This window comes from Myodes glareolus, chromosome 24, assembly GCF_982192425.1.
Source record: "Myodes glareolus chromosome 24, mMyoGla1.1, whole genome shotgun sequence".
Lineage (NCBI taxonomy): Eukaryota > Metazoa > Chordata > Mammalia > Rodentia > Cricetidae > Myodes > Myodes glareolus.
In genome coordinates, this window is record NC_142049.1 from 28187598 (window position 1) to 28204979 (window position 17382).

At 46.2% G+C, this 17382-nt stretch overlaps 1 protein-coding gene across 1 annotated transcript in view; it reads right to left on the reverse strand.

Annotated features, from left to right (window-relative positions):
* The window catches only part of Igf1r (insulin like growth factor 1 receptor), a 284867-nt gene that overhangs the window by 227699 nt on the left and 39786 nt on the right, over positions 1-17382 (reverse strand). The window contains exon 2 of the mRNA XM_048434815.3: positions 6660-7205. Within this exon, the coding sequence (XP_048290772.1) occupies positions 6660-7205 (546 nt within the window). The remainder of the gene's footprint in view (positions 1-6659; positions 7206-17382) is intronic.

Here is a 17382-nt window from a genome sequence, read left to right on the forward strand (position 1 = left end):
CTACTCTAGGCCAAGCTCAGAGACGTCCCCCTTATTAAACCTGAGTCCCTGATTGATCAGATCATGAGAGCAGGAAGGAGACACATTTCCAAAGGAAGGCTTCCAGGGTCACCACTAGCCGAACTTGCCTTTTGAACCATGACACACTGGAGTTGAGGAATGCAACCCAGGATGAGATTAGCCACAGGCTCATAGGCTCCATGTCTCCCCCACTCTAGTCGAGAACGTCACACTGGCATACATATGAGAAACATCACACAACCAAAGAAAGAAGCTATCAGGAAGAAATCAGAACCACGTACAAGTAGGCACAGCCAAGAAATAGGAAGGGACTCAGGCTATAACTCCCAAAACCTCGAGTTGAAATAAATAAACACTATGAAGAGAGTCTGAACTCCTTGCAGTCAGTAAGACGACATCCCTAGTGAAAAATAAATAACTTCTAAGGTGAGACCCGAAGAGTGAAGCCTTAACTGGAAGAATCAGCCCAAAGCAAATCCTCTCTGGAAGTAGACACGCTGCTGCTCTAAGATCTGAAGTCTGCTGAGTGGTGTCCCTAAGAAACGCGGACACAAACTGCTTTAACACCTCCGTTCAAGGAGTTAGCCATCAGAAGGGCAGAAGGCGATCTCCACACCCGACTATAAAAGGCATATAGCACTGAGGCCTAGGGCATGTGACCCCTTCTAAATAAAGATCACCCCCACAGTGGGAGCAGCTGACCAGAACAGAGGCATTCCCGGGGAATGAAGACAAGCTCTTAACACAATGTGAGAAGCCAGAGCCCACTTGTTCAACTCTGGGTCTGCCTACCCATCAGGGTCCATGGGCCTGTCTCAACGTTTACATCATGATCTATTTTAGCAATCTGTGGGAGCTCGGAGGCAGACTCCATCATGTTTCCAGACATATTCTGGGTCTTCCCAGGTAGCTGAAGATTAAAGTTAAAATAAAATCCTGCCAAATACATGGCTGGACTCTCACAGCACAAAAAAACTCCAGGGGATTTACAAATGCTTGAACAAGCCTTCCACTTTCTCCCCAGGGGAATATGTTCTACCAGCCTGCAAAGAAAAGCAAAGAATGGAGAAAGGAAACCTACGCTGCCCTGGTGACCAGTATTTGATAAACAAGAACTTAAGAACTGGTATCACGGAAAAACAAAATAACAAGACCCAGAATTGTCTGTTTTATACTACCAGCCTTCATTGTGAGTTCCTGAACCCATCCTGAGAGGATAATGCTTTCCTCTGTCAATAAAGGGGGCCACAAGGGTTTCTCATTTTTAGAACAGGAGGAAATGCCACACTCTGCAGGACCACTGCCCCAGTCAGTGTCTTTTTGACCAAAACAAGGCTGCCCTGCCGGCAAAGTGAGCTTCCAGTGCAGCTTTGTGGATTTTCTGGCAAAGACATGGCCTCCAAACATGCAACAGGGGTGCTGTGAGCAGGTCACAAGCTGCTGACTCTGGCATGCAAAGAGGCATTTAGAGGCCAAGTTTAGCAGTAAGGTCTTAGACTTTACTTTTATTCTTTTTTATTAGATTTTATTATTTTTTATTTTATTTTTTTTAGTGGCAGTGTCCATACATAAAATCAAATACCAGAAAGCCTCTGTATCAAAGCATCATCTTAAGTAAACCCACTGAGAAGTGAGAAAACCACAGGTACTCAGGAAGATTCACCTCTGGAAGGCTGGCCGTCACAAATGGCTGCACAACCTAATAAACAGCTTCTGCATCTTGGGCCTTGGATCAATCTGACAATGGCAAAAGAGACATGAGCTCTTATCTAAAGTAGATTCTCTCTGCCAGTTGAGACTAGAGATGGCTTGCATGGTAGTGCTCCTCAGTAGCTGTGACGGTGGCAGGGACAGAGGGAACATCAGAACCACCTTTTATAATCTACCAATGCAGACTGCTCTCTCTGCTTGGAAGAAAGTGGATTTTCACAAAGCAGGTGCTGGATCCACCCCTGGAGTAACAGCCATGCATGGAAAGATACGGTCAAGATTTACAATACTTCAAAAACCAACCTGCCCGGTGCTAGGAGACAGAACCACTGGAGGCTACAAAGTCCTGGGGTCTTCTTGTCGAAAAGGAAACTCCTTGTAGAACTCAGTCAGGTCTGAGAGCAGAGGGTGGCGGACAAGTTCAGACAAAGGTAACTGGGCAAGGGTGTCAAGGATGCTGCATGTAAGAGGGGGGGGAACAGCGGAACAGCATACTTCATGATGCAGTAAAATGGGGAAGGGGGAGAGCAAGACCACCAAGGAGCTTTCTAAGGGCCTACTACAGAAGTGTAGGTGGACAGCGTGTTCACCCAAGGCGTGGGACAGTCACTGGTGCCAAGCAAAGTGGGAGGAAACAGAACAGGAGGCTGGAGCAAAGCTAAAGTCACTGTTGTGGGAGCCAGCCATGATAAGCTAAGTCTGGGCAGGTCACCCAAAGGAAGTTCTTTACTTCCAACCATTATCACCTGCCAGAGTAGAACTCAGCCATTGATAAATTTAATAAAAGGCCTGAGTCTCAGTAGTTTACCCTGAAGCAATACCTGGTTGCGGGAAGAACCACAAACTGAGATTATCCAAGCACCACCCAAAAACAGATCATCCAAAGGAAATGCCTAACATTCCAACTGCCACAGATAGGACCACCTGCCAGGCCCCACTCACCAGGACCCCCCTAGACAAATGTCAGCCAATCAGGGGTCCTGAAACTCAAAAAACCCTCACCCCCACCTTTACTACTATAAAAACCTAATTCTAACTGAGCTCAGGGATCTCTGTTTATTCCAATACATTGGACACGCGGAGAGACCGAGTTTGCAAACTTGCTGAAAATAAAGGCTCTTTGCTTTTACACATGGAACTCGGTCTTCTTGTTGGCTTTTGCTGGGACTTCACAGATTTGGGCAAAACAACTATAAGAGAAGAATAGCGTGGAGAATGGCAGAGTAAAGCAATATTTGGGATGGTACATCATGGGGATAGAGTCCTCGTAAGTGGGATTAGCGCCCTTGTAAAAGAGACACCATAAAGTTGTCTTGCCCCTTTCTACTATGTGAAAGCATGGTGGAAAGGTAAGGTGAACCCAGAAAGTAGGCCCTCATCAGACAGAGAACCTGTCAGCACCTTTTCTTAGACCGCCCGCCTCTAGTACTGTGAGAAACAAAGCCATTGTTTCTAAGTCATCTGGCTTGTGAAATGGTGACAGCAGTCCAAATAGGCTAAGTTCCATTGGCAGCCACCAGCTCCTAAAGCCTCGGTAGACAAGAGGCCAACAAAGCAGCAGCTACAGGGGAAGATGGAGAAGCAGAAGCCATTTCGAAACAAGGACGGTCCAGTGATCATACGTGAAGACACTGCCAGTTATTTCCTTACTAAAGCAGAAAGGTCACAGCACAATTCCTTCAGGGCCCCTCACTGTTTAGGAACAACTCAAGCCTGCATAAAATCAGAAATACAAAGAATGCAGTCAATAGAGGGCTTCCTCCGTATCACTGGCCAGCAGACATGACCCAAGAAGGGTGAACACATCAAGGGAAAGCAGTCCATCAGCAAAGCACAACCAATGCTCCCCCTTTACAGCGACAACGTCACACGGTATTTCTCTCCGGGCTGTTGTTGTCCTCCCTCTTCTACCACTAGCCAGCAGGAAACAGCTGAATAGAATTCTTCCCATATTCGTTTTAAATGGCTTACATGAACTCAAGGTGGGCATTCTGTGAGGACTCAACACCCTTGCCCTGGCTCCTTGAATGAGGATCAAGGGCCCTGACTGGAGACAGGCAGGAGAAGACGGTATGGTTGAAGCCGGTTGTCTAGAGATGGCGAAGGGAAGAACTTAGCCTCAAAGGAAGCCGCTAAAGCTGCCCTCTCCAGGATAAAGAGAATGCCAGTCATCTACACTGCAGACATTCTAGTGGCCACGTACAGAAGTGAAGGGAGGCGGGTGAACTGATTGTAATGGTGCAGTTTTCTTTTGCGAATATATCCACCACAGTGTTATTTCGGTATAGAACCAGTTTTTTTTAAAAAAAAAATGCATGGAATTGTTCGAGAATTTTTCCTATATATACATCCTAGAAGTTTTATACCAATAGTGCGTATTCCTTGGGGCATGCCACACAGCTCTGGCACACGTGGCTAGTGGCTACTATGGACATACATGACAGCACAGACTGTATAGGAATTGAGCAGAGGAAAAGAATTCTAGTGGAAATAGAAAACCTCCAGGAGCCGGTGACCTTGGCTGAGTTTTCAGGTTAGGGTAAGAAGACAATACCCTGGAATGGACTCTGTGGTTTTGCTCCATTGTGAAATCGCAGACCACGTACGTCACCAGGACTGGCACAGCAGGCCAAGGAGAAGGCTGCAGAGCACGGCCTTGGGAAAACCAGTTCCGGTCAACGGGCTCTTTGGCACCAGGGCTCAATTTTTAACCCTGGTTACTTTTCCCTGTTTTCTTTTTAACCTTCCATCCACTCTGCGAGGGAGGCAGGTTCCGTGCCATTTTGAAGATGAGGAAACTACAGCCTACGTAATTTAAATGACTTGGTAATTTCTGGCTACAGACCTTAGACTCTGACCCAGAACACAGGCCTTATCTCTGCCCTGAGCTTCTTCAGAACCCGCTGAAGAGCACGGAGAGACAAAGGCGGCTGTGAACCACTGAGCAGGTGTTTGCTTGCTTGCCTATACTTAGTCTGGTCACCATTCAAGGGTCACACGACGGCTCTAGGAACAGGCCTAACCACAGCTCAGCCCAGCCCAGTCACCCGGACTCTCATTTCTGCATTCAAATCTCTGAGGATGCTTTCTAAGATAAAATTTTTCAAATGCCAAGGCTACTTTAGAAACAAAATTTGGGGGCCTGGAAAAATGACTCAGCTCTTAACAGCACTGACTGCTCTTTCAGAGGACCCAGGTTTGATTTCCAGTATTCACAGGGCAGTTCATACCTGTCTGAAATTCTGGTCCATGGACACATTCTTGTGGTGAACAGTCATACTCACAGATAAAATATCCAAACACATTTTAATTTAAATAAATAAAGCTATTTGTTACAATGGGCAAGGTAACTCATTCCTGTAATGCCAGGACTTGGGAGGCTAGGGCAGGAGGACTGTCATGAGCTCAAGAGTAGCCACACCACAACTACAGATTGAGACCTTATCTCCAAACCAACCAAAAAGATTACAAAAAGATAGGGAATTTAAGACAAAGATAGGAAACTGTTTTAATCACCCAGGAAAATACCTTCCACTTAGCTCGTCAAGGTACTGACCAGTGAGATCCCGGCCTCTACTATTATAGCTTAACCCCCCCCCGACACACACATACATACACACACCTCACCCCACAACTCCCCTCCCCAACACACACACACACACACACAGAGAGAGAGAGAGAGAGAGAGAGAGAGAGAGAGAGAGAGAGAGAGAGAGATCTAATTACAGGAAGCGGAACAATGTGTGGCTTCCTCCTTGGGCCCCAACTGAAGGGATGTTAAATCAGCTATCTGTAAAGGCTGACCTTGCGTTAGTTGAGTATGCATTTCACAGACTAGACAAGCCTATCAACTTTTCTTTTTGAGGTGGGCTCTTCTTAACTAGTTAGGATATATAGACTCTTTGAGTCTTTAAAGTTAAAGAACAGCTAACATGCTAAGGGAAACCAGCGAGGGAAACCTTGCTGGCCACTATGTCTAAATAGTGTTGAATTATCGAATGCAATATAAAGCAAATTCCCTGAACCACAGCCACATTCTAGCTAACAACAAAAAAAAAAATTTGATTCTCATGGCATTGATCACATTAGGGTAAGAGTTCAGGTATTCTACAAAGGAATTACGTGCATTGTAGATCAACAAACAAGCTTCAAGCATCATCAGGTGACTCGGGGGCCGCTGAAGGTTTTTAAGCTTCCTTCACTAAGGGACCACATAAGACTTTCCCAACAGGTTTACAATAATGGAAATGAAAGCCCAGGGTTTCAAAACCACACTCTCCTACAGAGCTGTCACAAGCAGAGACTGAACCAGGGACTCCTAGAAACTAGCACATAGGCCTCCTATCTATCAAGTGTTCCATATTAAACCAGGTCTCCTAAATACCAGTGTCCTAAGAGTCATGGGTCACTTTCACAGGACACTAGTGAGTGCTATACTTTTCCTCCAGTCAGCCATATTCCAAGTTGGAAACTCATGAGAAGGAACTCTTGCTCTACAAAGATGATGATGACAATGACGATTATGATATTATATAATCCTTTTACACAAAGAATATGAGAATGGACCTGTAAAAAGCTCCTTTCTGCCCAGTCAGGGACTTACAAAGCACACCACGTCACCTTTCCCATCACAGAAGCTAAAGTTTAGTAAACTTCTAGCCCCCAAATAAAGAGAATTATTTCTAGCCAGACTCGGCAGCAGTCACAGCAGTCTCCATCCAGGCCCCAGTCTTGTACCCTCAGCTTCCACCTACACAGGAAAGCGAGCCAAGACCAACCCCTCCCCATCTTCAGGAAACATGTCCACAAGGCAATGTGAACAGGTGAGACAACCTCACCCTGCCCCAACAGAGACAAAGGGAAAGAGGAGGAAGAGGAGAAAACAAACAAGAAGGAGAAAGTAGAAGTCCCATGTCGCGCACTCTTACTTTTCTGGCAGTGATTTGTGGTCCAACAGCGGTAGTTGTACTCATTGTTGATGGTGGTCTTCTCACACATGGGCTTCTCCTCCAAGGTCCCAGGACACAGGTCCCCACATTCCTTTGGGGGCTTGTTCCCCACAATGTAGTTATTGGACACTGCATCCAGGATGAGAGACCAGTCTATAGTGGAGAGGTAACAGAGGTCAGCATTCTTCTCGATCCTGATGGCCCCCCGAGTAATGTTCCTCAGATTATAAAGCCCAATATCCTTGAGATTGGTCATCTCAAAGATGACCAGTGCGTAGTTGTAGAAGAGTTTCCAGCCACGGATGACCGTGAGGTTGGGGAAGAGATCTCCCAGGCTCTCGAGGCCGGCCACGCGAAACAGCAGCAAGTACTCGGTGATGACCGTGAGCTTGGGAAAGCGGTAGCTTCGGTAGTCCTCGGCCTTGGAGATGAGCAGGATGTGGAGGAAGCCCTCAATCACGGTGCAGTTTTCTAGGCGCTTGAGCTGTTGGTAGTCGTTGCGGATGTCAATGCCAGGCCCACAAACTGAAGGGAGACAAGAAGGCAAAGCCGGGCAGTGTTAGACAGAGATCATTCTTAAAAATGACTTTCCAGTCCCCCAATCGGTGAGTTTCCATGAAACCTGTATTATCATAAAGGGCGGTTCAGTTTTTCCATGCCAACTAATAAGACATGGGCTGCAGATTGCACACCTGCATAGCTACCTAGTTACCGCCACTCATGCACCTACACGGATCCAGACGTGACATGCTCGCTGACTCATGGGAGAAGACAGCTACATTAACCATCCAAACTAAAGCTTTCAGTCCAAGGTCACATAGGGTTGTATGCAAAAGTCCACGCTATAACTCAGTCTAGCCCAGAGTTGCCAAGCTTCTGTCCCCAACCCTTCCATAGAGTGCAAGTCACCAACACCTAGACAAAAGCTCAGCAGCCAAGTGTCAGGAACCTACTACTGTGTCTAGCCCAAGAGACATCGAACAATGACGTCTACTCAAGAACAGTTATTGTGACCTGGAGAGCAGACCCTATTTGATATAGACAGAAGAAATAACTGAATAAAAAATGGTATGAAAGGAAGAGGTACACACTTCTAACTTGCTATGTTGTAACTTTCACATAATGCGTTGTGTTAATTGAGTAAGATGTTTCCTAAAGATGTTAGGAGATAGCAAAGTCTGTAAAAGTCACTAATGATCTCTACAGTCACAGATAAACAGTGTTCATCTACCTATGCCAAGCTTTTCTCTGCAAATAATGAAAAAATTAAACAAGAACATAACATTTGTAAGTAGATTTATTTCACTTAGCTAACATGAACACTTAACCAGGCCAGTCTTTGTACAACTTTGTATTTTTAAAGAGAAAAACTAGGGGCCTGCAGGTTGGCTCGGCAGGGAGAGGGAGGTAATTGATGAGCAACCCTGAGTTCAATCCCTAGGACCCACTGTGGAAGAAGAGAACCAACTCCAGCAAATGTCCTGACCTGCACACTCAAATGTACACACACAGACACACTAATTGTTCTTACTGGTTGTTTTTTATTTAAAAAGGGGAAACTAGTTTTAAATTATTAATAAGTACAAGTCCTTTATTCCTTTTAACTGATTTCCTACTGTTAAGATACTTGGCCATCTCTGTTTTTTGTTTGTTTGTTTTTTATTTTGTTTCCTTTTTGCATTATAAACAGTACTCCAAATATCCAAGAGCACTTTCTTAGGACACAACCTAAAAGTAGAAGAACTTGCTCTGGCATTTGTAGGTTACAATAGTTTTTCAGTAAAAATGACCTCAATACTAGACCTTTTTTTTCTTTATTTTTAACTTTGGTGTGGGTGTGCACGTGCGTGTGAGCAGGTACCCACAGAGGTCAGAAAAGGGTGTCAGATCCTTCGGAGCTGGAGTTACAGTGTGTGGAGAGTCATCTAATATGGAAGCTGTTTTTAACCACTGGGCCATCTTTCTGGAGTATAGAAATCTAGACCCTGAACCTTTTATTTTCAAAAATTTGAAATGCACACAGAGAAACAGTCCTGGTTCCTATACTTACTAAGTATTTAATAATCTCAGCCATTACCAAAGCTTTTCAGACACCATAAAGTTTCCTGGCCCACATAATTTACTTATTTGGCTCCATGAGAGATACAAAGCAGCTCATAGCAAAAACCAGGAGCTAAGACCCACGGTGGACAACCGTCAGTCAAGACAGGGCAAGATGGGTGGAAGGCACAGAGAAAGCCTATTCCAATTTCCAACAGGACAAAGGAGAGACAGCATCAAAGACAGGGTTTGAACAACCTGTGGATTACAGAAGCCAGAGATAGGCAGAGTGACAGGAGGGAGCAAAGGGTCAAAGGAAAGGGGCGGGAGGACCCTGACGAGAAGGATCTCAGGAGATGAACACGACCTCACAGGAACCGAGCCCCTCTCAAGAATCGCACAGGGGAGAGAAGGCCAAGAAAGGCCTTGTGGAGGGTTAATCCAGGATAGACACAAAGTGGATTAGAGCATTACAGCCAGTGAAGGAACTGTGCAGGGATCTGATGATGAGGTGGATAGCAGGGAAAACAGACACCTAAAAAATAGAACCTAGATTATGAATCCATTTGGTCTACTTTGTTCACTTTGTTGAGAAAACAAGGCCCTTAAGACAGAAGACATGAAAGAAGGCAAACTCAGCATGTCAAACACGCTGGACAATTCTGAGGGTCCTGGTCCTCTTCTATGATGCTTCCAACCACAGCTCACCTGAGATCACATAATCATTACGTTAAGGATGAGGAGACAGATCCAGAGAAGGCAACAAAGCCTTGGTTCTGGTATGAGCAAGTTACCAGACAGCGTGTGTGCCAGGTGAAGGATAAGAACTGGGTAGATTTATTTTTGGCTTGAGCAAGTTACACAGCAGCATCACTGAACAAGATATGGAAGCTGGGAGCATGGATCAGTGTCAGGGAAGAAAATGAAATGAGTTATTAGAAAGCTCTCTAAGATGGGGGATAGGCAGGTGGATATATTCGTGACCAGAATATGGGGCAGTAACATGTATTCCTGGATCACCTGGAATACATGCTGTCTAGAACACCCACCCTCTGGGCTTCCCTTCCAAACCTAATGGATTCTTGTGACTTTTCCCACGATTAACTCCCTTCTTCCTCTTTGCAATGCTCACGGCTCACCTCCAACCCCATTCACTTCCCACTCAGGGTGCATCCACCCTCTTGGGAGCCCAACTCTAGCCCGTCTTCCTGCGTCCTCCCACTCTGGTCACGGTCATCACGATGGTAGCTCCAGGAGGACGGGAAACTATTTTCTAATTTGTTCACAAGTTATGTCTTCATGGGTTTACACACCACTTGATACATGGCAGACCGCAGAGGACACATACATGGAGCCTATGTGAATTGTACCACGCCTTTGTCATTTCCCCTCTGTAACTCTGATGCACTGTCATCTTCAGCCTCCAACCCAATGCTCCACCAAGTCCATCCTTGACCAAACACCAGGCGAAAAGGATTCTGCAAGAGTTCAGGGCCATCTATTTCTATGTCATCTAGTATATCCCTGCTAGCATGCACGCTTGCTGGCTAGTCTTCCCTCCCCAAAGCCTGCTGGCTTGACAGGGCTTCCCCTTCACTCACTGCTCCACCCAGAGCTCTGTGTTTAATACAAGCGCTTCAACCGTTCCCCCAACTATTCTCCAGCTCCCATCTCTTTCCCCAGCTCTCCCCTTCCCCTTTACCCAGCTTCAGTCAATGACTCAAAACCCTTTACCTCACGGCAACAGGTCATTTGTCGGAAATGAGAAAAAGAAAATTTTCCTATGCCCAACCTAAAAAAATGTTATTCCTTCTATACCACTGTAAATCAGGTGTATTAATTTGATTTAAATTCTACAGGAACAATGAACTAGGTTACTGTATCAAATATGTACTTAAAACTTTAGGTATCAGGCCATTTGTTATTATTTCCAGTAGAGGATAGAAATTCAGGACTCAGCGAAGCAGCACAGGGAGACATAACTAAAGTGTCTTTCATAGGCAATCAATATGCAGACAGTATGAAGGACCTGCTACCTCCTGCCCGCTGGCCGCTTCGACCAGTGAAGACCCCTGGGAACAGAAGTTACAAGTCGCACAAAGCTGGGACTGGAAGCTCCTTGAGAAGAGCCATTTCCTTATTTACACTCCCACCCCCATTTATAGAACAAAGGAAAAGTAGGAAGAAACTACCTACTTATTCCAGAAGAGAAGACAAGCCCAAGCCACTAAATACAAGGCAGGACCCAGCAACCAGCCATTTTGGATTCTGACCGACACTGCCGGCCTTTGGGTGTTGGATGACAGAAACAGAAAAGGAGGATAGTCAGGACGGTCTGTGAATGACAGCGTACTGTTCAAAAGGCACAAGCCACAAGCAGGAAAGAGACGCAGCATGCCTGCCTGTCAAAGGATCCTTGCACGGAGGGAGAAGACACTCCCCAGCATGTGAGGCGCATACGTCCTCTGTTCGCAGCTGAGCAGGGGAATCGTGAAACACGCTTTCTTCCTTGCAAGGCCAACACATACTTGGCAGACCCCAAAAGACCTCAACACTTGCTTTCGGAATATAGGGTCGATTTCAAAATTTAAGATCCCAGGTGGCCTACAGGGAATCGTAGACGCTTATGGAAATGAAGGCAACCAGGTAAACAGGAAGAAAGGACGGTGCTGGGAGGTCAAGGGTGGTCCCCAGCTGCAGTGTCCCACCAGGGAAGGACAGCAGAAGCAAAGCAGATGGACGTCACCAGGCAGTAGCATGGCACCCGGGGGTCCTGGAAATGGACAAAGAGCATCACTAGGGTTTGAACCCCAGAATGCCCTTTGAAATGTCCTTTATGGGTTCATACCCTCAAGTGAACACACTCCACCTCTAAGCCTCTCTTGCCTCACCTGTAAAATGGGCTGTTCCTACTACAGTGCCAACCAGTCAGGTTGAGTGCTTTGTGTTACTGTCATCAGGGATGCGGTGATGGCTGCATCCTTAAGCATTGTAGCAAAAGCATCACTCTATTCTGTGACCCCAACCTAACTACTACTAATAGGAGGGAAGCTAGCAAAACTACTGACTAACCTACTAATAATTCCCACTCAAGAATAGCATTAGTCATCCATTTAACAACAACAACAACAAAAAAAAAAGTTTTGAATTTTGATCCACTCACTCTCCTTCAGAAATATGGGAGAGTCGTCGTTTATAGCTGAAAATAAAAGACACTTAGAGCAGAATTTGAATTATCTTTTTTCCTATAGGTCTCAAGGTGGATGATGGAGTAAGATGTATTGGGCAACCACCTCCAGCTCTGAGGATGAGCTCCAACCCAGCAAAGCCTTTGCATGGTGGAAGAAGCCCAGTCTGGATTAGCCGGTGGCTCACCGGAACAGTCACGTCTCTTAAAATGAATCCACTAGTACCTGTCATTCCGTCAACTAAAACCACTTCTAGATGCCGTCACTCTGTAAAAGTCAAAGTGACTTAAAAGGCGTGGCAGAGAACTACTGTCAATGAACTTTGTACAAGGAGAACGAACAACCCCCTCTCCAGCAATTGCCAAACCAATGAGGAAAAACAAACTTCCCGTAACTCAATGGGCAGGACTCTGGGGCTGTGTGAAGAAAGACGCACACAGCTCTCCAGCTCTCAAGGGGTCAGGAAGACTTCTCAAAGAGGGGAATCCCTGAAGATAGTCTGAAGACAGGCAAGGGTTTGCTCCCCTTCTGTTTCTAGGACCCAAAATCAGGCCTAACAAGTGTAAAGGGCAGGACATTCAGGCAGAGGCTGGGGGCGGCTTGAGGGAACCCAGGGGTGCAACAAGTGCGGCAAAGAGAGTAAGAAGGTAGCAGGACGGAGGCCGGGAAACAGACTGAGGCACGCACTCAGAGGACCTGCTTCACTCTGCACGTAGGATGGCTTTCAGACTCCCCAACACGCAACAGAACCACACGGCATCGCTGAGGTTTGCTAGGTCACAAAGTGGCCCCCAAATCTGTACATCTGAGAAATGGCAAACGCTGACTTAGATGTTTCTGCCACTATTCTTTGAGACCCAGGAAATGGCCCTTAACTCTCTCGTCACTACCCTTTCTCTGCACCCGCTAGGATCTGCAGCATGATCCAGGGAAAAGCCTACATACTTGTGTCTCTCTCCCTTCCCCTCTGTGTGTATGTGTACGTGTGTGTGCGCACACATGCCTGCCTGTGCAGACAGAACGTAGCGACTTGTCTTCTTTGTTGTCCACCTTACTAACATCAGAAAGGTCCTCATTGAGCCAGAAGCCTGCCCTTTTGACCAGGTTAGCTAACCATGGAAATCCTGGAACCACCTCCCTCCATACCCTGCTCACTCCCAAATGCTGAGAATACAGGTACATGCACCCATGCCTGGCTTTATACCTGAGTGCTTGGGATTGAAACACAGGCAGGTCCCCCAGGCGTGCATGGCAAGTGTTTTTACACTGAGCCATTCTCTCAGCACCTGCATCATTTTCTTGACTTTGCCTAAGCTAGCCGAGAAAAGCAACCCATACAGAAACACAGGAACTGCACTAAGGCCAAGAAAAAAATGGGGTGGGAGAGTGAAGACAGCACCTCCCACAGCAGCTGATTCTGCTGTCCTTTCAGGTCTGGAAGCACAGCCCCAGGGGAGGGAGAAGTGGGGCCTTGACCTGCAGTAAAGGGCAACTAACCAGAAAATCAGATGGGGAAGGGGGGAAACAATGTTATGGTAACAAACACTGGTGATACTCCAGAGTTTGTCAGAGTAGAATTTTCTGTGTTAAGTGTAAACAGACACAATTCATGTTAAGCCTTTTATCTCCATGTGTCAAGGAGAACGTGTTTACACTGTGTATGTACATTTCTATTTCATACAGACAGACAGCCTGGCCACCTGACATGTTCAGTGAGAGCAACGGCAACGGCGGGCATGGAAGGGATTTCCATTACATGGGTGACTCTGAGCACGGGAATTTTAAAAAAAACACAGTGTAATCTGGATGTGCAAACTGTTCTTTGCCACCCTAAAGAGGAGCCATCTCACCATAGAAACAATCTAAATATCTATGCGCATAAAACGCAGTTCTAAAGGCTGCGCGCATGAAAACCAAGGCTGCGTGTGGCACGGAATTTAGAGAAGGATGAGGCGCTTTCATCCTACCGTGCCAATTAAGAAATGGAAAATGTACAGGGAATTAGTTCCAAGGCGAGGAAACACACTCGGGGTGTCCCCTCCACGTAAGGCACCTGCAGCCAAACAGATCTGTGCAGGACGGAGCTGGGTTTGCTTCATCAGAAGAGCAACTGTTTCCGGAGATCTTCTGAAGAACACTTCATTTGCTCTGGCAGGCATTCTACACCCCTTTCTGGTCCTAAAATATCCAAAAGTCCAACATTCAAGGCGTCTGATTTAGAGTAAGACTCTTGTAAAAGGCTCTTAGCCTTTTTCACTATGTTCTTATTTTTTAGGTACCATACAGGGTCCAGGAGCTAATACTCCCACCTGCTCCCAGGCTCTGCCTCACTGTGAGGCCTTCCCAGGACTGAGCCTCAGCAGGTCACATACCTTCATCCTCACCTCGTACTCCCAACAGTGAGCTGCACAGCTAGAAGCTGGTGCGAGAAAGGGGGGGGCACTCTGGGGAGCAGTCAAGCCAGGACAAGCCCGCAGTGAGTATGGGCCTGCAGAGAAAACCTCCCTCTTTTTCCTTCTCCTGAGGTGTGACTTTCCACTCAGAAGCAGGCAAGCATTCTAAGCAAAGACCCACCCCCGTCCTCCTGCAGGCTGGCTTGACCCTCCCCACCCCCATATCCTCCTGCATGCTGGGTTGACCCCTCATCACACCCTCCTGCAGGCTGGCATGGTCCCACCCCCACCCCCACCTTCCTGCAAGCTGGGCTGACCCCCCCACCCTTCTGCATGCTGGCTTCGTCTGTCAGATATGTTGCATCTTTCTGCTTACAGGCCATGTGCTCCTTTCCAGAGTGTCTTACTTTGCCCTACAAGGTTCCAGTTTCCGTTAGTGACTTGAGCTCACGTTAATGAACCGGTTACCAAAATGAAGCTGATAATCAAGTGTGGAAACCCCATTCACTCACATGTTCCTCCAACTCTATGATGGGATTCTGCATGGTGGTGTCAAATTACCTTAGAGGATAAAATTTAGGAAAACAGCCCTTGTCTGAATGAAGAAGCCCTGGGTTCTATCCCCATGTGTGAGGAAGGAAGGAAGGAAGGAAGGAAGGAAGGAAGGAAGGAAGGAAGGAAGGAAGGAAGGAAGGAAGGAGGGAGGGAGAAACAAAAGAACAAAAGAAAAAGGTTTAAATTTAAACATGTGTAAATATACACATAAACTCTTTTGTGTGTTCATACACATGCCTGTTTGTACCTCCTGATTTGGGGATTCTGCCAGAGTAATTCTGAGTCTCATTAGACATCCAGAAGGACTGAGATCAGTCAGTCACTCTAGGCCTCATTTCCTTGTGGTTCAGATGCAAGTTTGGAACTAAATTTATTAATTCTTCTAATACACAGATAAGCAACCTTATTACAAGCTAAGAGCTTCCTAGGTGTTGGGAAGTCAGCAGTGATTAAAAACAAAAATTGGACTTCATGGGCTGACAGAACAGACAGTCCACTCACTCTGTGTCAGTGACCCAGAGTTAGGACACAGACCATGCTGTGGACTTGATGCACAAGCAGATCAAGATAAGAGCCCTCTAGGTAGACACATAAATTGCAAGACATGATAAAATGTGAGTCTGGGACAGCAGAGATGGAATAGTCAAATAGTACTAAAAACTTCACCAAACCGTAATTCGGGAAAAGAAGTCCCTGTAAGCAAGCAGTGGAGTGTGTGTGTGTGTGTGTGTGTGTGTGTGTGTGTGTGTGTGTGTGTGTGAGAGAGAGAGAGAGAGAGAGACACAGAGAGAGAGAGACAGAGACAGAGACAGAGACAGAGACAGAGACAGAGCACACACAGGAAGAGGAAGGCAAGATCAGCGAAGAGTTCACCCCATCCAGAAGATACTCAAGTCCAAGGGGGAAACTTCCTACAAAGCAATGAAAAGGGACAGCCACTGTGGACTCCGTAGCATGAACATTAGATAAACATGAAGTGTGAAACAATCAACCTAACCAAACCGTACTATAGGGAACCACACATTCATGTGTATGGCAGTACTGTTCACATCAATCAAATTATGGAAAAGACCCAGTGATGGCCAATGGATAAACAGATAAAAACAAAAACAAGATCTAGGTGTTCAGTGGACCATTACTTGGCCTTGAAAGGGAATGAGACTCTAACCTATGGCAAGTATGAATGAACTTTGAGGACACTGTGCTAAGTAAAACATGCCAATCAAATAGAGGTCTATCATTCTACTTTAGGAGGCACATAGAATAGACAAATCAAAGGCACAGACAACAGGAAAAGTGGTTACCAGGGATAGAAGGGATAAAGGAGTGGAGAATTGGTACATGGTATAGTTTTTCAAGATGAAAAGAAATGTGGAGATGTGGTTAACATAAATGATACAAATGTAAACTATGAAAACAGTACACAGTCTATTTTCTATGTAATTTGTCTTATTTTTTTTTTTAAGACAAGAGGAAAACAGTCATCCCATTTTATTTTACTCTTAATGCAGTCACACAAAGGTAAAAGAACAGCTGAAGGCAGGAATCACACCCGCTACTACAAATCTAAGAGAGTCCAGCATGACGGGAGGCAGGTTGGGCCACAATTCTACCACAGTGCACACGCACAGGCCCAGCGGCCCAGCAAGAGTCTGACTGGCCAAGGAGATGAGCGCAACACATAGCTCACCTACAGGCAGACACACTGAGGCAGTTGGGAGCCTGCATGCACCTCTTGGATTGGACAGAAGCCAGGACACCATATGCAACCCACATCTGTGCAAACCAATCTATAACAGCATCTCACTATGTGGTAAGACTGAAGAACAGAACTGCACCCCTGCCATTGACTTCCTAACTGTAAGCACTGTTGGGTTGTTTTCCTTGATGCAGGTATGTCTGAATGTTTGTTTTTCCAAGGCAGGGTTCCTCTGTAGCTTTGGAGCCTTTCCTGGAACTAGCACTTGTAGACCAGACTGGCCTAGAACTCATAGAGATTCACCTGCCTCTGCCTCACGAGTGCTGGGATCAAAGGTGTGCGCCACCACTGGAAAGGCAGGGATCTTAGGCTCTAACCTGTCCACCCCACCATCCTATGCTACACTTCTGTCATCATACTTATCTCACCTCGTCATGCGATAGCCTCTGTCTCTCCTGTAATTTATGTACTTCCTCTGCTCTAATACCTGCAGACTCCTCCACTATAGGTAATATTCTTTTATATTCTCCAAGTATCTAGAGGAGAATGTGAACCTCTAATTTCTACAGAGGCAAGCTGTACTTCTCACTAAGACTGCGAGACAGAGGGGTCCAAACAACCCACCTACTCTGCTCCCAGCCTTCTACCAGGACCAATGCCCACCTAGGTCTCCGCTCTCAGAATCATCTCAACACTTCCACACGAGCCCAAACACGGCAGTAACATTTCCATAAGCATCCTAAAACCAGCACCAACCAAAGGCAAAACTGCAAGAAATACTGACGTAGAATGAAGTCAGAGGTCATGGACCACAAGTCGGCATACAC